The following is a 23,899-nucleotide window of genomic DNA, read 5'->3' as shown; positions in this document are numbered from 1 at the left end:
TTTCATTTTAGTTTTGGAGTTTTGTATATGCTTCTATTTGGGTTCTTAATAACTCTGTTCTGTAGTCTACAAACAAGCACTCGCCGCATCTCATGATTGTGAATAATATTGAAACAAGTTGAATCTAAAGAGAAAAATAAATAAAAATAATAACTAAAAGAAGAAAAAAAAAAAGTGAAATTTGATAATGTTTCTTGCATTATCTCCAAAATTCAACATCATTTGTCTGGCCAAAATGAACATGATATTTCCGTGGTATAGAGATGAAAAAAGATCTGATTAAGACAGGCAAAACAGACAATAACTGAAAGAGCATTTGATTTACTGGTCTCCTGGGCGTGGTAGGAAAAAAAAAAAAGGGTGTCTTGTTGGATTATGGTATGGACTGCCAAGCATGAACCTGAGAGCCGGCTGTTTGCGATCAGCTATTTATATGTCTATTAGGTCGGAAGAAGCACTCCGGAGTAAGTCTGGACTAGTCGCATTAGATGCACCTGCTGTGGGTTGGATATTGGTGGCTGAGGGGGGAGTCGCAGAAGCAGCAGGCTTTTGGCCCTTGAGGATGGGGTAGATGGCTAGGACCTGCTCAGTCTGCTTGGCAGCGTTGGCGGAAGTATCAATGTCGGCGTTGATGATCCACTCCAGGCTATCCTCGCCCTCTTCCAAGCTGCCGGGTTCATCATGAACAGCACGGAATAGTCTGGGATGCCATTCAACACCATCTTGGACCCGCTTGGCAGCTTCCTCGCGCTGGCGATCCTCAATTTTGCTTTTTTCATCGGTTGCTACAGTATGGTTCTTGATAACAACAGCATGAGCAGTAGTTTGCCAAAGGCGTTGCGACTCCCGCTCTTCTTGTTCCTCTATGGGGCGAGTGATGGGTGCCGAAGGCTTCGATTTGTTGGCGTTGAAAAATACCGTAGTCTTGCCAGTCTATAGAAATGATGTTGGGTTAATTAACAGTCTTTACCATACAAGCCCGAAAGCACAACGACTTACCTTAAGGCACGTAATAGACATTTCGCCGCTCCAGAAGCCAGAGAGCTCGTACAGAACCTCGCCAGTGCTCTCGCGCTTGATGACGCCGCCAATGGCATTGTAAGTACCGCTAACCCAGCCCTTAGTCTTAAACTCGACGTCGCACGAAAGATCCAGTTCTGGACACTTGACAATAGAGTGGTCGCCAAGCTCATATTTCATTTTCCCAAAAAGGATGCCACGGGCATACATGTTTGGTTGGGTCAAGAGGTAGCGCTCGCCCTTGGCGGGATTCTTTCCCCGGTTCAGCAAAGTGAGAAAAGCAACACCCTCCATGAGACTAGCTGCTGAGTTGCCAAGGAACTTGCTACGGGGTTTCAAAGTACCATCAATGCGAATATGGTGCTCTGGGGCCATGTAGAAGTAGGAGGACTTGGGCGGGTGGTGGGAGGTTTGCTCGGAGATGTAGTAGGCGCGAGTGCCATCCTCAAAGTCCCAGTGGCAAGTATAAATCTCGCCGAGAATAGGGTTTAGGGGCTTTTTGACGCCTCTGTAGAACGTTGAAGTAGCATGTGAATGGTCAGTTAGTTTAGTTTTACAAGCCGAGATAGGAAGAGAAGGGAGACGGAGAATTAGATGTTGTCCAAGGCAGAAATAGCACTGAAAACGGGTAGATCCGGGAGGAGGGATGCTTACGGAGGTCGGATATGCCAGCCGCTTAGATAGAATTTAACAACTGAAACGAAGCGTTCGGTCGGGTCGTCGATGTGTGGTATAGGAAGAAGCATTTCGGGGTGGCACATGAAGCTACAGGGTTAAGAATGAGAGAGAAGGACGAGCTAGTTAGCACAAAAACAGCACATTGTATGTGGATATAGCGGTCGGTATAGGGCTGCCAAGCCGAAGACGGACAGCGACCAAAATAACAAGGAAAGGACGGGATCCCCCAGGCTTTGCGATTGGCTGACGAAGGGCGTACTTACTTCGTTATCCGTTCCAACATGCTCCGAGGCTCGAGAATAAAAGTCGGGAGAGTAACGCGGCTGAGATCGGCACCGGGACGTAGCTGGGAAATGAGGTGCGAGAGGACTGCGACGGGGAAGTTTCGAGTTAGCTAGATGCAAGTAAGTCGCAGAGCAGTGGACAAGATCCAGTTTGGATAAGCTATGGGTTGCAGTGAACCGAGACCGAGTTGGGCCCCTAATGGTGGTGACAGTAGCTTATGGAGTACAAGAACGAGACTTACCGTTGCCCTCACTAGCCTCCATGACTTCAGTGTCGTCATCATCAGTGCCAGGGCTTGCATGCTGATCTTCAGGTTTGGCTGAGCCGCCAGGAGAGTTGAACCAGGACGTTAGCATTGTGTAATGGGGGGGGGGGGGATTGTTGAAGGATGTGAGGTAAATGGAACACAAAGAAAAGAGCGGGCTTAGGTATTTTTGTTTTTTTTTTTCTCAAGCGCCTTTTTTTTGTCAGTATCGCAAGAGCAAAGGAATGGGAAAAAAAAAGAAGAAAAAAGGGAAGTCGAAATCAACCAAAAAGAAATTCCAAATCAACGTCTTGGGAATTGATCGGGGTTTTTTTTGACTTCTAAGCGGGGGAGGGGGAAATGGGTAAAAAAAAAAAAAAGGGTAATTAAAAAATAAAGTATTTCTTTTTAATTCCTCTTTCAGACACTAATGACGCACTCTGACAATAGTGTAGAGAAGGAAGAGTTACTTGTGAAGATTGCTTAGATAAAGCCTGCAGACAAGCAAAAAAAAATGGAAATGGAAATGGAAATGAAAAACGACAACGGGATCGACAGCATAAGTCAATGGCTGGTCACTGGCTGGTGACAGCAAGAAGGCGATACCATTGTCGAGAGGCAGGCTAATATTGGGCGATGACTGGTGATAGTTTGTCGATCTCATACCGAAGCTAAGCTAAGCTCAACTAAGCTCAGCTAAGCCCAGCTAAGCTCAGCTAAGCACAACCTGGCTGCTAATAGGTGTCTGGGACATTGGCGGTACGTCTGAATAAGCTCGAGAACAATACAAGACACAATGTACCAGCCAAGTAGCAGTATCCAAGTCAAAGGTCATGCCAGCCAGACAGTCCGTTTGTAGCAAGAGCCAAAGCTGGACAGGAAGCAGTGGAAGGAACAAACAAGCAAGTCCAACGCCAAGTGTGCAGAGGAAGGAAGGCGGAAAGACGGAAAGACGGAAAGACAAAGATAAATTGCAAAAGGCAAAAGGCAAAAGCAAGAGCAAAAGTAAAAGCAACAAAAAAAAAGCCTCTAGCCGGGGGCGAAGGAGCGGGAAGATGGCGAGGGAACAACAAGCCCCCTTTCTATTCTTCCTGATTGCAGGAAAGCAATAAGGCGAGCAAGATGGCAGGATAGCTAGCCGGTGGAATAGCAGTGCAAAAGACAACATCGCAAGAGGCAAGAAAGAGGGCGGCAAGGAAGGAGCAGTCCCGAAGCTGTGGGGCCCAAGCAACTGCCCCTTTGGGTTCTGTCTCGAGTATAGAGTATAGGAGAGACCGGGCTAGCCAGCCGAAAATCTCAAGAGCCGTAGCTAGGCTTACCTGGAGCTTTTCCCGCAAGAAGCGACAGCCTTCGAGTGCCAAAGATGCTCATCTCGAGGCGGAATAAATTGCTATGCTGGTTTCGTTTCTGACTCGTCAAGAATATGTCCTCTTGTCTTTTTGTCTTTTTTTCTCCCTTTCCTCTCTCTTTCCAGCTACTTGTTTGGCGGCTTTGGCGTGCAATCTCCTAAAGTACGTCTCGTTGTTGCCTCGCTTTTATACCCTGTCCCCTCGAGTCAGTCAGCCAGTCATTAGGAAACAGCAACAACCAAAAATAAAAAATAAAAAATAAAAAAACGTCATAGCTTCCTGCCTTTGCGACCCTTGATCTGTGACCTCTTGTGACCATCCAGTTGCAACTCGGCGATGGGATGGCAGAGAAGAGCAAATAGGGGCGGCCGTGTTGACTAAAATACAAAATATACATACTTTGGAAGAAGAGGATTCAACTGTATGTATGCGTTTGGCTGACACAAGCTGGAGAGGATGACAAAACAGTCAACCAAGTGTAGAAAAGCTCTAGTTGGACGGGCGATCGGGAAAGATGTGTATGAGGAAGAGAGCAAAACAGTGAAACGACTCTACCAATAAGAAGTGTAATGCAATGCTATAAATAAGGGAGAAAAGGAAAAGAAAAAGGAAGAAAGAGAAGGAAAACGAAAAAAAAAAAAAAAAAAAAAAGAAACAGAAAACGCCACTCACGATTGCGGCCCAAATAGTAAAACCCAAACTCCGATGCCCCTCCTCTGATTCTGCGCTCGATCAACCCCAGCGAACAAGACAGCGGCCAATGTGGAAAAAGGAGCCTGCGCTTTTTTATTTTATTCTTATTTTTTATCTTAACTTTCCTGGGTCCTTGTTGGGGCAGGCGGCAAGATCAGAGGACCTGATAGCACGAAAACGATCGGGCTCAACAATGTGCCAAGTTAGCGAACAGGTGTGAGCCTCGACTTTGCCTTCCTTGCCGGATCGCCCGTGGAATAAAAAAGAACAACAAGGAAACAGGGAACAGAGGAGAGCATCCCTCCCCGCCATATTAACAGCTCCCCTCTTTCGCCCCTTTATGACATGTCGTCCCCTTATCACACAAGCCACAACCAAAGAGACGGAGAGAGAGAGAGACGGAGAGAGAGAGAGAGAGAAAAAAATAGAGAGAGAAAGAGACTCGCATTCAAGACAATAAAAAATGCTGTTCAAACAACTTCAACATAAATTAGCAATAAACAAAACAACAGAAAAAAACCAGGTATCCAACTCCAAACAAACGCTCATTTCATGCATTACATCCAGATATCTCCAACAAAGCCGCCGGAAAAGACGAGACTAGGGATGCTTCTGCTTAGCCAAGAGAAAAGAAGAAAAAAAGAGAAAAAAAAAATAGGAAGGAAAAAAACCAAACATGGTTTAGCCCATAAAAGTAAAAAGACGAGCAGCCCCTGCGCTCATCAAGCCAGTCAACACCCGTCATGGGTAATATAGTACGTGTGCATGGCCTTTTAGTAGCGGAGGCTCCTCTCCCCTCTCCCGTCTTCCCTCTCTCAATAACACTACAAGGCCGTACTCTGCCGATTATTTTAGGCCCTTGGTGGGCGCCGGCAACACACTGCACAGCAAGGTTCGTTCTGGAAAGAAGAAAAGAATTAGTAGGTCGTTCGGCCCCCCCCCTCCCAGTCTCCAATTGCTCAAAAAGCTTACCGTCTTCAGCATCAAACATTATTGAAATATCATCGTGCTCGCCCGGGATCTCCGGCAAGTCCAGGCACAGAAACGCCATTTCGTCTGCGCTCCCGTCAAGCTCCATCCGCTCGCGATCTTTCTCCTTGGGGATGCGTGGCAGCGGGAACTTGGCATCAAGGATCTTGATGCCCACCTTTCCACCACGGCTAAACGCTTCAAACTCGTCGGTCCGCTTGAGCACCATACCCATGCAATGGCCGTAGTGAAAGGCTTCAAAGAATACCAACAGCTGCAAGACTCCATCTCGTTCAACAACCACAATGCGCGTTGCTCCAGCCTCCCATTTCTTGTGCACGGGCACTACCATTCGCCGCCGCGTAATAGCAAACGATGCTGCCACTCCGTCAAACAATACCCGGAACCCCGTCAAAGCAAAAATGAAGCTGTGAAGGTCGCGTGTGTTGACAAAACTAAAGCTGCGTATTGATCGGCCCGTAGCGATCTTGTCCAGAGCAATCTTCATCTCGCCGGGGATCTCTTTGCCAACCTGTGCCTCTGCTACTGCCATTGTCATGTCCGACTGCGGCAATCGCAGGATTTGGAACAGCGTGGGATCCGATACCCCCATTCTAATGCGCAGCTCTCCAGGCGTCACATTGACCCGGTCAGTAACCGATCCGTTCATAAAGTCCGTGAGAATGCGCAGCTTATCAGCGAGCACTGTAGTGGGAATGTCTTCTCCAGAGTCGTCGTTGATGACACGAACACCCTTCCAAGCCAAATTCGACAGGCCAGCAAACCCCTCCTTGTCCATAAGTCTGGGCGATATGGTGTAACCCTTGATGGCCACCTCGGTGAAGATGGTTTCTTGGTTGAGCGCCGATCCAACGACGATCGAGTGGAAGCGCAGCCGCTCTTTTTCCTCCTTGAACGACAAAACCATTGAGCCGCGAGACCGGCTGCCTTCAAACTTGACCAGGAGGGCTGGTGCCTCATTTTCGCCGCGGAGGAAGCCAAACTGAAAGGGCTGGCTAGGAGGATACGTATGACTTACACCACTCAACGTACGTGTTTTGGGACCTGTTATGATAGCCAGACGGAACCCACGGTGGTGGTAGCGGGGCCCAGTAGCCGCATCCTCCTTGTAAACGTTTTCCAGGAGACAGAGCTCGCAGTTGGAAATGGCCTCCTTGGGGAAAGCCCGAGACTGCGGGTCTGAGTCAAAATACTGGAAAGACGGCAAGGTCGCCCTAAACACCACATTCTCTCCATTCTTGGGGTATAGCAACGAGTGCATTTTCATGCCATACTCATACATATTCCAGAGCATGCGGAAGTCGAGAGAAGTGCAGCGTATAGCCAATTGAAAACCACGAGGAAGACGGACATCAATTGTGTTGGATTCAGGCTTCCACCGCACATCATCCCATGTAGTCCCAGCACCCTTTGTTCCCTGAATCCGAAGTTGTACGTTGCCGTTCTGACTTACAACTAGAAAGGTCAGGTTGGGTTGGTGAACGGGCCGCACAGTAGACAAGAAGCAGCGGAACGACAGACCCTGCGACTCGCGACTGCCCTGCTCAAACAATACGGCATCAACAATGACCCTGCTGAAATTGAAGTAGTCGGGCGTGTCTCCCAGGGGGAGGGATTCGACCAGAGTCAAAGGCTTTGGGGCTTGCTGTCTGTTGGAGCCGCCTAGAAGGGATGTGGAAGCAGAAGACGCGAGGACAGGTAAAACATCTTGGGGAACCTGGGGATAGTCGACCCAAATAAACTTGTCGGTAGTCTGGGGCAGGAAGGCTTCTTCGGGCGGCATAAAGTCATTTCTCGACATGGAAATTGCCAGTTTGCGAAGGCTGGATCGCAGACTTGCGCACACCTCATCGACTTCCGGGTGGGGAGACAGATTACGTAGACCGGTTACCTCGGGAACAGCTTCTTCGCAAAGCCAATAGGCCTTTGATAAATTGGCGTAAGCCTGTTGCTTCTCCATAGTGTACTGCATTTGGTCTTGAGCAGCGGCCTTGTGGCGGTTGCGAATCAACACCTCCAAAGCCTGTCTCCCGCGCAAAAACCACCAAAGGGCAGCTCTTGCAAGGTCAGGCAGTTCGCAGTACTTTAGGGGTCCAGCAGTCTCAGCGTGTAAGCGGAACAGCTCAAATAGATGCTTGGTACGGGATACAAAGGCACTAAGCTCTCTAGAATCCGCCGGTGCAACTGCAGACGAAGGCGAATCGAAGCTGCCACGGGTGTGTGAGTTTTGTGTGTATGCGGAATAGCGCCTATCCTGCGATGCAGCGCTTGTAGTACGCGAGAGGTTGTTGGGGGCTTGGCCAGACATGTGCGGTGACCGCGTAGTATAAGATACAGGGCTATAGTTTGATTGGGGGGCAGATGGAGCGACTGGGGGCGAGACCTTGGCTCGGGGCGCATGCGCTGGTGGGGCGGGGGATTTTCTGCTGCAGTAACCTTGCAAGAATCCAGGTAATGGTCGTAGATGGATGTTGCGGGCAGTTCGGGGGACACCTCGCGCACAACAGAGGCATCTGAGCTGTAGTGAGAGCTTGGCGGCGAGGGACTCATAGCCACGACCTCGTTTTGCATGACAGCACGAGCCTTTGCCAGAGCGCGGCCTTCATCCATACGCATCTCAGCTTGCTGCGTATCGATAAACGAGCGGCGGTTGAGGTCAGGTGCGCGAATGGACTCAAGATAACGCGGCGCAGCATGTTGAGCGGCGGGCGGGTCTGGTTGTCTTTGTTGCGGCGATGGCTCTGAATATTGCGGAGCAGGGATGCTGTTGAACCCTGTCTGGTTGCGTTTAAGGGCCCGCGGCTGGAAGTCGGGGTCATCTTGCATTCTCAGAGCGGCAGGGACAGGTGCCGGGGCAGGGCGGCCAGCAGCAATCCGGGCCTGCTTGTTTCGAGCGACTTCAGAGGGCGGGTCCTCACACTCGTCACCGCCATCGCCAATGACCTCGGCTACAGCCCCGTCGGGGAAGTGGACCGACAGGCCTTTGTTCTTCTTGCGGCGGTAGTTCAAGGAGGCAGAACGCACATTGGGGCTCGGAGCCAGCTGGCCAAAAGATCTATCTGGGGCAGAGTGGTAGGAATGCTGGTGTTGTAGTTGCGTCTGATTGTTGGGACGGATACTAAGGTGATACTGGGTGTTTCCGTTGGTGTCAGTGCTGGTAATACTGTTGCTATTGACAGAAGCAGCCTGCGGATATCGGGGTGCAGCAACAGTGTCGATTCTGGTCAAAGCGCGAGGGGGGGGAGCAGATGAGCCATTGGCAAAACCGTTGGGCAGTCTTCCGGGTGAAGGAATGTCGGACGGCGTTGAATGAGAGACCTGGAGAGTATCAGAGGTGGAATTAAGAAAGTCATTGACATTTGATACGACGTTCGATTCGTCAACGGCTCCATGGCGGTCTTTGCCGAATAGTTTGCCCTTCCAGCGGTCTCTCCTTGACACTTTGGTCCCTTCGAAGCCAGGCTGATCGGATTCCATCATGATAGCGAGATAAATGGGTGTCTAGTGTGTGATGGAAGCAGAAACGGGCATGTTCTTATGTGACGAACAGTGCCGGCGGAGACGGATGCGCAGGAAAGTCGGCGGTATTCAGGCTAGATAGAACGGGGGTAAGATATTCGTATCGTGGGGGCCAGTGGGGGGGGGGGGGGAGTAAGGCAGACAGGCGGAAAATAGAGCAAGACGATGCTAGTTGGTATGAAGACAAGAGATTTGTGTGGCTGATGTGGTTTTACTGGCTACAGCGAAGACAGGAGAAATAGAGGGGGGGAAGCACAGGATAGCAATGGTTGAGATTGGCCTAAATCGAATCTGCGGCTGCGGCTAGGTGCTGTGTGCGTCTAAGCGTTGGCTGGCTAAGCTTGTTGATTTGGTTGGTTGGCTCTTTGGGTGGGCTGGCTAGCCGGTTGTTGTATGGATGATGGATGGATTGGATGTCTATTGTCGTGTGCTCGTGAAGATGCAAAAAGAAAAAGAAAGAATAATGATTAGATAGTGACAAAGAACGATTCAGAAGAGAAAAAAACAGGGCTTAGGCCACTGTAGATCAAGACTTGCAAATAAGAAGAGGAAGAGGAGAAGGAGTGAAGATGGAGGAGGATCCCAAGGAGGGGAGGCAGAGAGAGTTTAGTCTATCCGTCTGAGGGTTAAAGCTAAAAAAGAAAACAAGAGGTAAAAACAAGTAAAAAAAACAGGCAAAAACAAATACAAGATAAGGATAAAAGAGAATAAATAAGGAGTCGTTGACGATTCCAAGATCCAATGCAAAAGAAGAAGGAGCGAAAAAAACGAGAATAAAAAAAAAAAGAATAAAAAAAACTTCTAAATGGCAAGAATAAAATCTAGAATAAAAAAGGAAAGAGCAATCAAAGGTAAAAGAGGAAGGAACAAGAACTGTGCGTGAATTCTCCATCAGGCTTTGCCGTCTCCTACGCATGCTATGTATGCATCTTTTAGCACATACATAGGCAAAGTACCCTGCGAGGAATCGAGGGACAGGCAGAAAATAGACACTGACAAGCTGGCGTTTCGTGTTCTTAGGTCCAAAGGCACTACCCGTGGGTCGGTTATAGGGGACATGAAACACCAAGGCTCGCGGCAAAGGGCCCTTTTTACTGGGTCTCTTGTTAGCCAGGGCGCCTTTTTCTCTCTTTTTTACCTCGTGCGTGCATATCTTCTCCTGCCCTTCCCCAGCACAATAACAGAGACAACAACTTCGAGGCTCAGCCGAAAGACAAGCAGACACCCAGGCACTTTGGGACATTGCAGCTGCTTGTCTTGTCTGGCTGCTCTTGACTTTGATTGCTTCAAGTCAGAGTCTTTACCAATGAGGGCGAAGAAGCCGACAAGAGCTGCCTGAGCACTCGAAACTTACCTCGCGTATAGCCAGTCACAAAACAGCTGGCAGGCCATCTAGATACAGATACAGATAAATAGATAGATACAGGGGGGCTGCAAAGAGGCCACAAAAACACACAGCCAAGGTCCAAGTGCTTTTTTGGAACTACTGCAGCCATAGCACACACAGCACAGCGCCTTTGCCGACTTGAAACAAGCACTCACCTATCCACCTATTCTTGTCACGACTCGCATGCAAGGGAGCAGGAAGCAGAAAGAGGCTTGCAAGATGCGATGCCATGACATGCAGCGCCCTTCTTCTCCTCCAAGCCAGGCTGCTCTACACCAAGCTGGACAGCGGATTCCACCGTTCCACCCCCGTACCAAGTGCCAAAAGAGGCAGAGGATGCATGGCCGTATTGCCATTTATTTATGTCTGTAAACATGCATACAAGCCACTCCAGTCATGGGACAGTCAATAATCAGGCCGGCCAGCAGTGCTAGTCTTGCCTCTAGTCTCTGGCTAGTCCGAGGCTTGGCCTGGCAGATTCCAGTCGAAGATAAATCGGGAGATCGCAATTACAAGAGGTAGACAACACACGGCGTAAACAAATCACCAAAACAAGCAACAAGTAAACAACACCCAGAACGCATGCATGTGTCCATACCGCGCAGCAAAGTTGAGCATGCGACCAGCTTCCCGGCCCGGGGCAGGAATGGAAATAGGAACGATTGAGAAGCAGCAAACTCCGAAGGGGAAACAAAAAAAGCAAAGCTGCTAACGAGCAGTGACAAGCGACGAGGTTTGGCAAGGGAAGAGCGGGCGGGGTTTTGAAAGGGTTTGAGGTTCGAGGTCCGGCAGAAGACAGAGAGGCGGCTGCTAGAGGCCCCATGAAGACATTTTCCCCCTCAACTTGGGCTTCTGTCCACATGCCGGGGCTTGGACTCTGTCCAGCGCTGCTGTTTGCCTTTAAATTTCCCCACCATTTGCCAGCCCACATCATACTTGTCATTGCTTCTCGGTCCGTTCTTTAGTATCCTCTTTTCATCTGCTCCCTCCAACTCTTGTTCGTCAATTTCCTTGGCCATCTGGCCCCTGCTCCTCTGGCCTGCCTCCTCGACACGTGCCAAGTTTCCATTAATGTACTCTGTACATAGGTCCCGCACGCAGCTAGCCTGCATGCTTGCCTCTTTGCTTGGATATCTTATCTCTCTTCGTCTCTGGTCTCTGGTCTCTAGTCTCTGGTCTCTCGTCTCTGGTCTCTCGTCTCCCCTATCCAACCTATCGCAGAGCAGAGTCTCTTATTTACCCTTGCTTTTCTCTGGGCTGTAAAATTAGCTTGTGCTTGTTCAACCGACTTGTAACTTGTCGCCACCCATGAACGGGGGCTTGTTTCACCTTCTCTTCCCTGCAATTGAAATTGGCTGCGTCATTGTTTTCAAGGCCAAAGAAAAACGAAAGCCCCCAGGAAGATCAAGAGGATAACACTGGCACCCCTGCATCTACACAATGATGCTAAAAAAAAAAGAGCAGATGAAGCACGAAGCTAGCTAGCACTTGGTCGCTGATGGCTCATAGTATTTCCTAAGCCCCCAAGATGGAATATGGAATATACCTAACCCTGCTCCTCACACCAAACCCTAACCATCCAACCACAACCTCCCCCCCCCTTTGTTTTCTCCACCACCCTGACTTCAACTTTCTTGTTTGAGAAACGTGTCTCTGTGTCCCTCGCCTTTGAATGCCTCGTTCTTCGCTTACAGGCGAAGAATGGACCAATTAGGCCATGAATTCCATGGTCCAGCCCTTTGTCCTAGTTCACCTCATTCCACAGACTTCCTTGTGCTGGAATTAGAATCTTAAATTATTGGCTCGGAAAAGATTGAGGAGACTGCCACTGCAACATATGATATTTCTTGCCCAATCTGGACAACAGGACAGACACGGACAGACAGACACGGACAGACAGACACGGACAGACAGACAGACAGACAGACAGACAGACAGACAGACAGCAGTCATCCCATCCACCACAGCACATAACAAGCCATAATCAGCTGCGCGTTGTTGTTGTTGGCTGGCTTCTTGTCGCTGATTTGCTGTCTGCTTGCCGACGGCCTAATTTGACTTTCCTTTCTCGTCCCTTCTCTCATCGAAGGTTACAGTTAATCAGAATCTCTGTTGTGACCCCAATATGCATAATAAGCATGCACATGATGACCCCCCCCCATCGCTATCACCGTTAATTCCTAGTGGGGGCTTTGCCGGCCCATGAGAAGAAGTTTAAAATGTTTAAATCCATCTTTTTTCCTCTCTCGTCTCCGTGTTGTGCCTGTCGTTATGTTATTTATGAAGCTTGATGCTGCAATTCCGCCGAATACGGGTGGTGATTTGTCATCACTTCTTCTCGGGTCCCTCGTTAAAGAACGACTTGGCAAGGCACTCTTTTCTATAGGGGATTCCCCCGTGCTAAACATGGGAAAAGTATAGTGCCTCGCCCCCTAAAAATATAGCCTGTCGTAAAGCAATGGGGCGGCGTCGGACTCTGACCCGGCCTGCTGGGCAAGTCTGCCTTTTCGCCCCCAAAACATCACAGACATCGCCAATATAAACAGCCTTATACAGGAACAAAGCCAAGACTTCCCTCGCACTAAACATCACCTCTTTTTGATTTCTTTTAATATCTGCCTTGCCATAACACCCAAAGCGCCCCTTCACTTCGCATGTGCATTACAGCTGCAATACAGCACGAGTTTAGATACGATCCAACCCCCCCCCCATCCATACTATGGCTTGCTTAGCTTGAAAACATACAAGCATGGCCTCACAAGCTCTGTTGCCTTTTTTTCTTATTGCGTTCGCATACGCACATACAACAGATATCGGACTCGCCTATAAGCTGCATCTGTTCTCGGAATACGGCAAATCGCGACAGGTCAAAACTCAGAAAAAAAAAACATATACTCCGTTGTGTTCGCTTTGGCAAGTTTGCTAAGAAAGATAATCAGGCTCTAAATCAAGAGGCTCATGCCCGCGCTACCTAGCCCTCCTCCTCCTCCTCCCCCCCCCCCCCTCCTTAAGCGTCCTACAAGACTAAAACTCATCAGACACAACTCCAATTTTGGGCGTCCAGTCTGATTGCCATCCAAGCTCGGCACACAGTAGCATCCAACTCGTGCGTGCCCGATGGCCACATTCTAAAGCTACCGCAGTTGGCAGAGCCAAGGCCCCCGCGTGATCAAGCCTATACGAAGCCGCCATGGAATGGTACATCTTGTCAATCAGTTCTTCGTTATGTGGACCCATGAAAACTTCCAGGCTGATGTAACCTTTGTATCCAATCCCGTCCGGGTTTGTGATCTCGCGGAGAATCTCCAACACAGGTAGGTAAGCCCCCCGTTTTTTCTCTCCTGGGAATAGTCGGTGGTTGCGGCTCCAGTTCATCTTGGCTTCCTTCTCGCTTATCCCATGAGAGTGTGAGGTCCGGCTCATGAGGCGCTTGGCATCTGCAACCTGGACTAAACAGATGATGCCTTTGTTCACGGCTACGGCTTTCTTCAAATCATGAAGGCTTTTGCCAAGGATTAGGTGTCCATTCATCTCAAGCCCCTTTGGCGTAGTTGGATTGGCAATAGTGCTTCCACAGAGGTTGAAGGTATCGATTATGAGTTTGGTACTTGGTGGGCGGCCCTTTGTGACACTCTTGTAGTTTGAGTCATTGATTATCTTTAGGGCCGCCTGCCATGTTGTGATCCATTTCGAGAAACACAGAGCTTCGTATCCAACCTTGACACCGGGACTTTTCCACAACACTTTGGAAATCCAGTTGACATCTTGTGAGATGAGATTGGGGTTGCCTGAAAGAGAATCCTCGTCATTGCCATACGAGGCCGGAACCCCAACCATCTTGACATCCAGGATGTCAGAGATTTCAACCCATACATCAGTAAACGCTGTCTTGATCCTTTTCTTTTCTTCTGGGCATATGAGCCCGTCAAAGTTGGTAAAGGGCTGTACGCTGATGATGGTCAAACCTAGGCGATTGCTGTAATCTCGAACCACACAGGCTGCACGTGTATAGCTTGCAATATCAGGGCCAAATGAACGCTTGACAAAGTCGACAAAATCTGGCTAGAATAATTCGATGCCTTTGAACTGCATATCATGGGCTACTCGAAGCTTGGCTAGCAGTGGACATTCCGAAGGCTTTCCTAGAGACATAGTCCCAATACAGGGGATAAACCCAGGCTTCCCTGAGAAGACAGTAGTAGACTTTACTATCCTCAGCGGGTTTTGTCGCGTCTTTGAAGTGAGAAGGCTATCCTCTATGCACATCAGAGTGTTATCCATGACGAGGAGGTTCGATTCGGCGGAGGGAAGAAGAAAGGATGGTTCGGGGCAATATCTATTAGGCTTTTGGTCAGTGCGAAGTTTAAGGCCGGCAATGGCTCGGGCTACGCCAAGAATATGCGGGTTGTTTGCTTGTCTTTATGGCACGACTCACCCTCTAGATCGTCAATGATCCAATTATCAATGAAAACCACGGTGCTAATCTGCCAACACCAGATAATGAATACGCAGGAAAAAGAGATAAAAAGGCTCAAGATAGTAAATAGGAAGAGATAGAAAACACCCGATGACAGGGCTTCATGAAGTGTATTAGGAAATAAGGCATGCGAGAAGATAGGCATGATTATAGGAGTTGTTGTTGTGTAAGACTAAAAAAGGGCGGGAAATTTGAGGACATGTATCACGATGGACAAAAACTTGGCTACGACTAAGCAACAACAAAGGCCCTGACCAGAGTGGAATGTGTTGTCACGTAGAGGGAAGGAACACTGAGCTGTCTGTCGTAACTGCCAGAATATGGCGATGGTTGCACAAAGAGCCCTTGGTATATAAAACCCTTACGGCTTTTAGCTCAGGTTCTCTTTTTTCGCCAAAAATGGAGCATGGTTGGTAGTACGTACGGTTGTACCGTGTACCATGCCTCATACATCGTGCATCAGAGTTTACACACAGATATCAGGCAGATAGATATTACACTTGGTTTAGTACATAGGAGGAAAAAAAAATAAAAGTCTAAGATGAAAAGAAGAAAAAGCCCTTTTATACAGCGTTTGTTAAGCCTCTTCCCCCATTAGTATAGGATTCCTAATAACTTTCAAGAAAACTAGGGCTAGCCGTATGATTGGCGATGAAGGGGGTTGACTGTGAGTCGTCAATGGTGTTGTACATATGAGGAATGCAGAAGGAGGACCAAGCCAAAGTGCCTTGAGCCCGATGGAAGCCATTTGGAAACAGTAGATAGAAAAAGAAAGAAAACAAGAAGCAATCGCCGGTTCAAAAAGCAAGAAGCAAAGAAAAGAGTACAAAAAGAGGCAGGGAAATGGCAGAAATCAACACATTAAGTCTTCTTAGTACACACGCTTGAAAGGAGGAACGGGCTTGCACTCGTTCTCGTCCAGCGTGGTCGAGATGACATTGCGGTACTTCAGGTCAACCTTGCCATGGGGATCCTTCTGCCAGGACAGAGTGTGCTTCATCCATTCCTTGTCATTGCGCTCGGGGTAGTCCTCACGGGCGTGAGCACCACGGGACTCCTTGCGGTTGACGGCGGAAGTCGCGGTTTGGATACTGTAAGCAGCAAAGTTAGTATGATTCTGAGTTACCAGAAGGCTTTTAGGGGTCAACAGGGGGATGATAAACTTACGCGCAAGTCAGCAGGTTACGCAGCTCCAGGGTCTCAATCAGATCGCTGTTCCAGATCATAGAGCGGTCCTCAATTCCGACATCCTTGAAGGTCTTGTCGACCTCGGTCACACGGCGGACACCATCCTGAAGCGAGGCCTCGGTACGGAACACACTGACATCAGTTTGCATGGCCTTCTGCATACTCAGACGGATGTCGGCAGTGCGGCGAGGGCCGTCAGAAACGCGGATAGCGTCTAGGTCCGCAATGGACTGGGAGCCAATGTCAGCGGCAGCAGGAGAAAGTGCAGCACCAGGAGTGAACTTGTCACGAATGTCGTGGGCAACAGCGCGGCCAAAGACAACCAGATCCAGGAGAGAGTTGGCACCTAGGCGGTTGGCGCCGTGAACAGAAACACTAGCGGCCTCACCACAGGCGTACAAACCAGGGACAACAACGTCCTCACCCTTCTCGTTAACATTAAGCACCTCTCCGGTCCAGCGAGTGGGGATGCCACCCATGTTGTAGTGGACGGTGGGAAGAATGGGAATAGGCTGCTTGGTAACATCGACGCCAGCGAAAATAGCGGCGGTCTCAGAAATACCGGGCAGACGTTCAGCAAGAACCTCGGCGGGAAGGTGGCTCAGGGACAGGAACATGTGGTCCTTGTCAGGGCCAACGCCACGGCCCTCGCGGATTTCTAGAGTAATGGAGCGGGAAACGACATCACGGGAAGCAAGATCCTTGGCAGTAGGGGCGTAACGCTCCATGAAGCGCTCACCCTCCGAGTTGACCAGGTAACCACCCTCACCACGGGCGCCCTCGGTAATCAGGCAGCCGGCGCCGTAAATACCGGTAGGGTGGAACTGAACGAACTCCAGATCTTGCTGAGGAAGGCCGGCACGAGACACCATGGCATTGCCATCACCGGTGCAGGTGTGGGCAGATGTGCACGAGAAGTAGGCACGTCCGTAGCCACCAGTGGCTAGAACAGTGTTCTTAGCAAAGAAGCGGTGCAGAGTGCCATCTTCCTGGTTGAGAGCAATGACACCACGGCACTCGCCATCCTGCATAAGCAGATCTAGAGCAAAGTACTCAATGAAGTAGTTGGTGTCGTGGCGTAGGGATTGGCCATAGAGGGTGTGGAGAAGGGCATGGCCAGTACGGTCAGCAGCAGCACACGTACGGTAGGCCTGACCACCCTTGCCGTAGTTCTGAGACTGGCCACCGAAAGCACGCTGGTAGATCTTGCCATCATCGGTACGTGAGAAGGGGCAGCCGTAGTTCTCCAGCTCGTAGATCGAGTTGGGGGCCTCACGGGTCATGTAGTGGATAGCGTCCTGGTCACCCAGCCAGTCGGAGCCCTTGACAGTATCGTACATATGCCATCTCCAATCATCGGGGTGCATGTTACCAAGGGCGGCGTTAATACCACCCTGGGCAGCGACAGTGTGGGAACGGGTAGGGAACAATTTGGAAATGCAGGCAGTCTTGAAGCCAGCCTCAGCAAGACCGAAGGCAGCACGAAGACCGGCACCGCCAGCACCAACAACAACGGCATCGTACTCGTGGTCCTAGAGAAAGAGGAACATTCAAAAGCAACTGTTAGTTATTGTTTTAATCTCGGTGCAGGTAGTTGTTGTGCGGTGTGCCCATGTTGGAGCAACGAAGAAAACAGAGTATATACAGGATGAGAATGGGGGGGGGGGGGGGCGTACAATGACGGGGTACTTGTTGCTGACGAAAGGAGATGCCTCCTTAGCACGAAGGGGGCCGTTGGCAAAGACACGCGCTACGAAACACAGGCTCGGTTAGCTATAGAAGATATCGGGAAGAAACGAGCTTAGCTTACCGACATTGCGCGTGGACGAGAACGGGCGGGAGAAGGCCTTGGTTGCCATTTGGAGCTGGGGCAAGAGATGGTTACGTTAGTATGATGCAAAGTACATGTATATAACTGCCGCTACATGGCTGTTGGACAGAGTCATGGTAACAGGCAATGGCTATTTAGCAGTGATCATCCATAGCTGCATTCATGGAGTTGTAGGATGGCTACAGACACCCATGGGCCATTGGGTAGCGAGGATGTTTCATGCCGGAGTGACAAAGCAGTTGTCGAGACAGGTCCGAGTGAATACAGAAAACGCCGCTGTAAATGCCTTTGTCCTTGTCTTGCGCCGAGTGCTAGGTTATCGGCTCGCTCATCTGAACACCGGCGGGGTGCTCATTCAGATGGAAGGGAAAAACGTTGAATATAATAAATTGCCGCCGAACAATACAAACAAGCAGCGGAACGAGTAACCATGGAGGCCGAAATGGACAGAGAAATAGGTAGAAACTCACGGTGGGAGCGGCACGAAGCCGTCTGAAAGCCATTGAAGAAGCCATGGTATTTTCTTGTAGATGTCGCTAAGGTGGGAGGCCTTCGACAGTGTCTTCTTCTTGACCTGCAAGAAAGATCAAAGAAGAGTGTGGAAGTGGAGGAAGAAAAGAGGAAGAAAAAAATATATCTATATGTAATGAAATGTGCAGGGGCTTTGGAAAGTCGAAGGAAGGCGCAGAGGGGAAAGTCGAGGAAAGAAGCTTGAGGGAGTCCCGAGACGAATCTGTATTAGGAAAGAGGGAGATATCACGGTGCAACGCTGAGAGACTAGAATATGTTGCTACGAGTTTTAGAGATGAAGTAATTTATATCATTACACCTGCGCTGAAGCTCAAACTTTTTACACAACTGTTAGATTCTTTGCTATCTCCTGTGTCCTTTGTCGTTTTCCTATTAATTTTCTTCTACCTGATATTTTTTGTCTACTTTTTTTACCAAAAACAACTGGGGAAAGAAGGATTTGAGCCAATCGAAGCTTGACTGGCCGATGACAGCCAGCCAATCACAGGGCTTCTAATTAGGTCTTTTACCAGCGTGATTAGCCGAGCTCTACCGAGGCAACTTCAGCCACAGTACCCAACTTTACTGAGCTGCTGAAGCTTTTCCGCTCTTGTTATTTTTCCAACGTTTGTTGGTTGGCCATAAACCTTCCCATTCTGCAATATTATAGCACATTCTCCGGCTGCCCCACTACCTCTTGATGGGCGATGTGGCGTTGCAGATTCCGATGTTTTTCTCCACTCCATGTGGCGTAACATCAAGAAAAGAAGCACCATGAAGTCAAGATGAAGCTGCACTATTATCTTGGTTCACATGACGAAATGCTACCTTGTTCCCTTTTGATCCAAGACAACCTTGACGTTAACGGCATCATCAATAATTTTGTACTATGCGATATTATGCCATGCTCTTTCATGGTGCAACCAAAATTAAACAAGAAAAAAAAAAGAAAAAGACATCATGAGCCCGGAAATAAAAAATCCCAATTCTCCAATAGTATAGTATAGAAGACAATAAGAGCACCCTAGATACGCCGCCAGAACCAACACTTACTTTACTGCGCCAAAACTCCGCGCAGCATAGTCAGGAATCCCCCCTTGAGCTTGTGGACCTCAGAAACTACAGGCTTGACAGGCTCGCCTGCCGTTCTACGTAGACGATCCTGTCTCTTTGCCCGTCTCTTGCGTTCTGCCTCAATGGGGTCAAGCTCATCTTCTTCCTCCATTTCAACCTCGCTCTCAGATTCCTCTTCATAGTTGACCTCAGCAATATCGCCCATGTCTAGACCAAAGTCCGAAGCACTGAATGTTGTGCTGAGAGCGTTAAACCCAGCATCTGGCGTCGACTCGGCCGCCATTTTCTGGCGTGTCTTGTCTTGATGCCATTTCTTCCGAGCTTCCTGCCATGAAATAAGTTCATTGATCTCTCGAATCGCCTTCTCTTTGTCAATTGTGGAACCCTCAAAGAGTTCATTGACGTTCAAGGTGCCGTTGGTAGGACCCTTGCGCAAAAAGTCCAGGATGCCTTCGATCCAGCCCATGAGTTGAGTAAAGAGGCCGTTATCATGCACGTGGACCTCATGAACAAACTTGTAAAAGTTGCTTTCATGGCGCTGACACAGATCAATAAAGGCCTGAACGGTCTGATTGGGGTCTGCTGAAACATCCTGCTCCTGGCACTTTTCTACAACCTGTATCATGTCATCAATAAAATGCGCAAAGTCGGTGACGCTGTTGTACACATTGGCAGCCTTGTAGACCCTGACAAGGGGCTCGTAGAAGATGGTGAAAAGATCCCTGAAGAGCTGCAGAGTTACAGGTTCCTCGATGAGACGAAGCATCATCGACTTGTCGCGCTGTCTGGTGCAGAGTTTAAGCAGCTGTTTCATGTAAGAGAAAAGCTGTGCATTAGACTTTTGCGAATCGTCGCAATCGTTTTCAACAGCACTGTTAAAAGCTTTGTAGGCGTTGAACAGGCGCACCATTTGTGGCCCTGAGAGCTGGCCTGGAAGCTCGTCTGACCGAAGAATGGCAACAATCAAATCTTCCGATTCACCGTCATGACGAATTCTGTCCTTGGCCTCGTCACTTGCCTCAGTATATGCCTTTATTTTGTTCACGAGTACATCGTCATCAATCTTCTGGGCCAGGGTATCAATAGACTTTTGGAAACTCTTAATGCCATCATGAAGAGTGAGAGAGAAGATGCGTTGCATGAGAGATCTCGTGCCAAAAGGCTGAGCAAGGAAGATATCCAAAACACCAGACATGACGGCCGCCGGATTGGCTATTCGAATGACGTTCTTGAGAACAGTGTATGGGATGAGAGAGTGGATGCGCTTTGCCTGAGCAAATATTTCAGGGGAGTTGTCCTCAGCAAGAAATACGTGGTAGATAGTAGCAGCTACTTCGATGCGCAACCACTCAGCAAACTTTCGGTATTGAATGCTTAGATCTTCGATTGTGTTCTTTTCCTTAATTTCCTGAAACAACTTGGTAAGACCATTGCGCTCAATGATGTCCTGGCGGAACTGCTCCATGTATTCGTCGAGATCAGCAGCTCGCTTGCGTGCAATCTCATAGAACTGATGCTGTTCTTCCACACGTCTTTCGTCCATGATCTTACGACACGTTATGTCTTCGACATCATCATCAGTGAGAGAGACGGGGTCACGGGTGAGGAATTCCTGCATTGCCTTGGTTTGTGCAACTGGCGCACTATGTAGGAGCGACCGCAGGAAAGCTCTCATAGAGATGCGCTGCGACTCACGGCCTAGTACCACAAAGGGCTCATCACGTTTTGACGATAAAGATGATAACGGGCTGGCCAGTGGGCTTCTAAGGAAATCGTAAGATGACCGAGGAGATGACCCTTTGGACAGCCGCGAAACATTGGAGCCGGCTCTGCGGTGCCCCCTAGAGCCTGCAGAAGTTTCAGTGAGAAAACCACGACGATTGTTCAGTGTTAGATTCGGGCTAGAGACTTTCAAGGTGGAATTTTGAGAAGACTGAAGATCGCCCTTGTTAACGTTGGAAGCTGCGGTATTGATATTTGATATGTCGGTAGATCCAGATGAAATCGAGGAGGATTCATCTTGACCGTCGCCAAAAGAGAAGAGGCCTGTAGCCACAGAATCGGTCTTGTTCTTCTTAGGTAGATTGGGGAGAATCTTTCCTGGAAGTTCAAGTCGAAGATTATGGTGAAGACAGCTAAAGTCACCATAACGACGAGTGATAAAGTATTCGAGCTCGCCCTTTCGTTTCACACGAAGGATAAATTCCTATGATAAAGGGTAATAGTTAGCTAGCGCTGTTCTAAGAGTGAGGGCTAAAGTGAGCAAACACATACTGCATGCTTGTGTTGGCGAATATTGCGTCTTTCCGACTTTATACGCACACCTGCGACATTGACGTCCCAGCCATTAATGTAATTCCCCTCCGGAATGGTATGCATTACTCCGGTTTCAATGGCATTGCTGTCGACAATCTCGAGTTCTGAGAATCTAATGCGCTCTTCAAAGCCTGATGATGTGCGCACGCCCGAAACCATCATGAGCTCGACCAGCTTCTGACATTTTGTAGCAAGCTTTCGACGCTTAGTTTCTTCAAGGCGGTCTTCAGATGAGGATATAGATTTACTAGCAAATGATTCGAGGAACTAACGACCGATAGATACTGTTAGTAGTGAAGTTCAGGAGTTCCTAGTTTCAGGATTCAGTCGCTGCGTACCACTTGCAGTTTGTCTTGCCAAAACTCTTTTTCGCGAGCCTTGTCGAGAAAAGGGAAATCGCGAACGTGGTGAACAAAGATGTAACGGAGAATAGGAAGTTCTGAGTCAAGGGGAGAAATTTCGCCCAGGTGAGACTTAAAGGGTGCGCCAAAACGACGCAAAGCGGTGGGAGAGTTGAGTTCGTGAATTTCGGTCTTGACCTGCTCTGAAATTAACTCGCGCTTGAGATCTGCAGTGTGTTAGTCTCTTTCTGTTGTAGAAGCTTAGGAGATACATTTGTGACGTAGGACGAGGAAATAGCCCTAGAATGGATCTTTGGAGAGTAGGTGGCGGACAGATGCAGGGAGGGACACCCAGACAGGAGAAGCAGGGAGGAGGAGGGGAAGCCAAAGGGAGAGAATCGGATAGAGGCATAGAGGGAACTTCTTGGTCTTACAGTGCTCTTGCTTGCCAGTTAGCTGGCTGTTGTTGATCGCGAGCGCCGATGCACGTGATGAGATGGTCGGTGGGGTTGGTAGAGAGTTGGAGGACACAGCAGCATCGAGGCTTAGTGAGGCTGTTTCTGAGAGAATGTCGCCGCTTTCGCCACGGGGAAGTGTTGACCGTGGAATGGTAGAGTCAGCTATTGAGATAGTAGAGTTCTCTGGAGGTGGGACAGCGTCTGGGTTGAAGGACGGTGACGACGCTTCGAGGTGAGTGGCTGTTGGTGAAGTGGTCATGATTTTTGCAGATACAAAGAAGAGGGAGGTAAAGCGAGGAAAAATGCGGAGAGAAGAGCAAATTGGAATATAAAATGGAAATCAGACTTCAGCTTCAGACAGACGAAGTGGATAAAAAACGATAACAGCGCAAGACCGCCGAGCTATCAATAAATGAGCAGGTGGATGTAACAATATAGGTAAACTTGGATTTAGATTCAGATTTGAATAAGGATCAAGCTTTGTTTTTGAGGTCGACAAGCTAAAAGGAACCGGAGAGGCCAAAATTGGTAGTTGCTTGATTTGTGTGGTATATGCACAGATGTACCTGGTACGTCCCGTTGGGGTCTATCAGTTGGGATTTATCTCCTTGCGAGGTAAGCTCAAGGGGACAAAAAGCGAATATTCTTGCTCCCTTTTGCTCGCCGCAAGATTCTGTTTTAAGATTGGCGATGTTTGACTTTTGGCTTGTTATCAGCAATAAAAAACCCCAAACAGGAAATAGCTAAGCACAGCCTGAAGAAAGCGAAATATGCACTAACTGAAAAAAAAAAAATAGGACAGCAGCAAGGTTATTCTTCAAGATGGTTGTAGTTTATATATCCAAAAAAGAGCAGATGCAGACACAGCTACAGATGTGGGCATGAGTATACTTATGTACTATATACATGTGATGATGACTACAGCGGGGAACGAACAAATCCCATGGCAAACCAAGACTGGTGGTGGGGCTTTTTTTGCCTTACTTTACTTTACCTATTGCTTTGCCAATGTCTATGCGTCTTGGCTTTACGGCTTTGAAATTGACTTTGGCAAGTGGGGAAATGGAACCCAGAGACAAATCAGATAAAATAGAAGCATTAAAAATATTCAATCAGCCAATAAATATCCCCATGCTAAATCAGATTACTACTCCGTCAGGTTATGACGATATAGCAGAGTGTATAAGCCTCCCACTTGCTGTTCCTTTTCCCAAAAGTCCGTTACGTACGACAGGTTCAAGCCACAGATCTCAGATCCCAATTTTGCTTCCAAGACAAATCAGTGTTGAATCAGACTCCATTATTCAATCTTTATTTTACAGCTGCAACAGCACACTTCGCTCTCACTCCTCCATTCATGTTCTTTTTTTCTCTTTCTTTTTTTTTTTTCCAATTCTCGGCCCCCGAAACTCCTCCATACGCACAGTGTATTGTCTTCTCTGAACATCTAAACTTGGTAGCCAACTATTACTTGTATTCACTAATTATACGCGTATTCCATTAGCTCGGCCGCTTTCTGCCCCAAGCACCCATTTCATG

The 23,899-nt window shown here is 48.6% G+C and overlaps 5 protein-coding genes across 5 annotated transcripts; all 5 read right to left on the bottom strand.

Annotated features, from left to right (window-relative positions):
* Positions 1 to 429: 429 nt before the first annotated feature.
* On the bottom strand, positions 430 to 2,339 carry HOO65_011053 (oxysterol binding protein (Osh7); the record flags this gene model as incomplete). Its single annotated transcript, XM_071005617.1, has 5 exons — positions 430 to 933; positions 1,000 to 1,528; positions 1,675 to 1,785; positions 1,962 to 2,067; positions 2,225 to 2,339. The coding sequence occupies 5 exons, from the start codon at positions 2,337 to 2,339 to the stop codon at positions 430 to 432; spliced, it is 1,365 nt and encodes a 454-aa protein (XP_070862875.1).
* Positions 2,340 to 4,950: 2,611 nt separating this feature from the next.
* Positions 4,951 to 8,739, bottom strand: HOO65_011052 (uncharacterized protein; the record flags this gene model as incomplete). Its single annotated transcript, XM_071005307.1, has 3 exons — positions 4,951 to 4,982; positions 5,242 to 7,466; positions 7,595 to 8,739. The coding sequence occupies 3 exons, from the start codon at positions 8,737 to 8,739 to the stop codon at positions 4,951 to 4,953; spliced, it is 3,402 nt and encodes a 1,133-aa protein (XP_070862874.1).
* Positions 8,740 to 13,189: 4,450 nt separating this feature from the next.
* On the bottom strand, positions 13,190 to 14,002 carry HOO65_011051 (3-dehydroshikimate dehydratase; the record flags this gene model as incomplete). The annotated part of the gene is made up of 1 exon (XM_070999864.1): positions 13,190 to 14,002. The coding sequence occupies one exon, from the start codon at positions 14,000 to 14,002 to the stop codon at positions 13,190 to 13,192; it is 813 nt and encodes a 270-aa protein (XP_070862873.1).
* A 1,511-nt stretch (positions 14,003 to 15,513) lies between these two features.
* HOO65_011050 (succinate dehydrogenase flavoprotein subunit) lies at positions 15,514 to 17,689 on the bottom strand (the record flags this gene model as incomplete). The annotated part of the gene is made up of 4 exons (XM_071005546.1): positions 15,514 to 15,733; positions 15,810 to 17,362; positions 17,507 to 17,580; positions 17,641 to 17,689. The coding sequence occupies 4 exons, from the start codon at positions 17,687 to 17,689 to the stop codon at positions 15,514 to 15,516; spliced, it is 1,896 nt and encodes a 631-aa protein (XP_070862872.1).
* Positions 17,690 to 19,225: 1,536 nt separating this feature from the next.
* Positions 19,226 to 22,619, bottom strand: HOO65_011049 (PX domain-containing protein; the record flags this gene model as incomplete). The annotated part of the gene is made up of 4 exons (XM_071005341.1): positions 19,226 to 21,451; positions 21,520 to 21,828; positions 21,900 to 22,129; positions 22,337 to 22,619. 4 exons carry the CDS (start codon positions 22,617 to 22,619, stop codon positions 19,226 to 19,228), a joined length of 3,048 nt encoding a protein of 1,015 aa, XP_070862871.1.
* Between the last annotated feature and the right edge of the window lie 1,280 nt (positions 22,620 to 23,899).

This window comes from Ceratocystis lukuohia (genome assembly GCF_044167205.1).
Source record: "Ceratocystis lukuohia strain C4212 chromosome Unknown Supercontig1_pilon, whole genome shotgun sequence".
NCBI classification, from domain to species: Eukaryota; Fungi; Ascomycota; class Sordariomycetes; order Microascales; family Ceratocystidaceae; genus Ceratocystis; species Ceratocystis lukuohia.
Note: the sequence above shows the minus strand (reverse complement) of the source record. Positions and strands in the feature narration are given on the sequence as shown.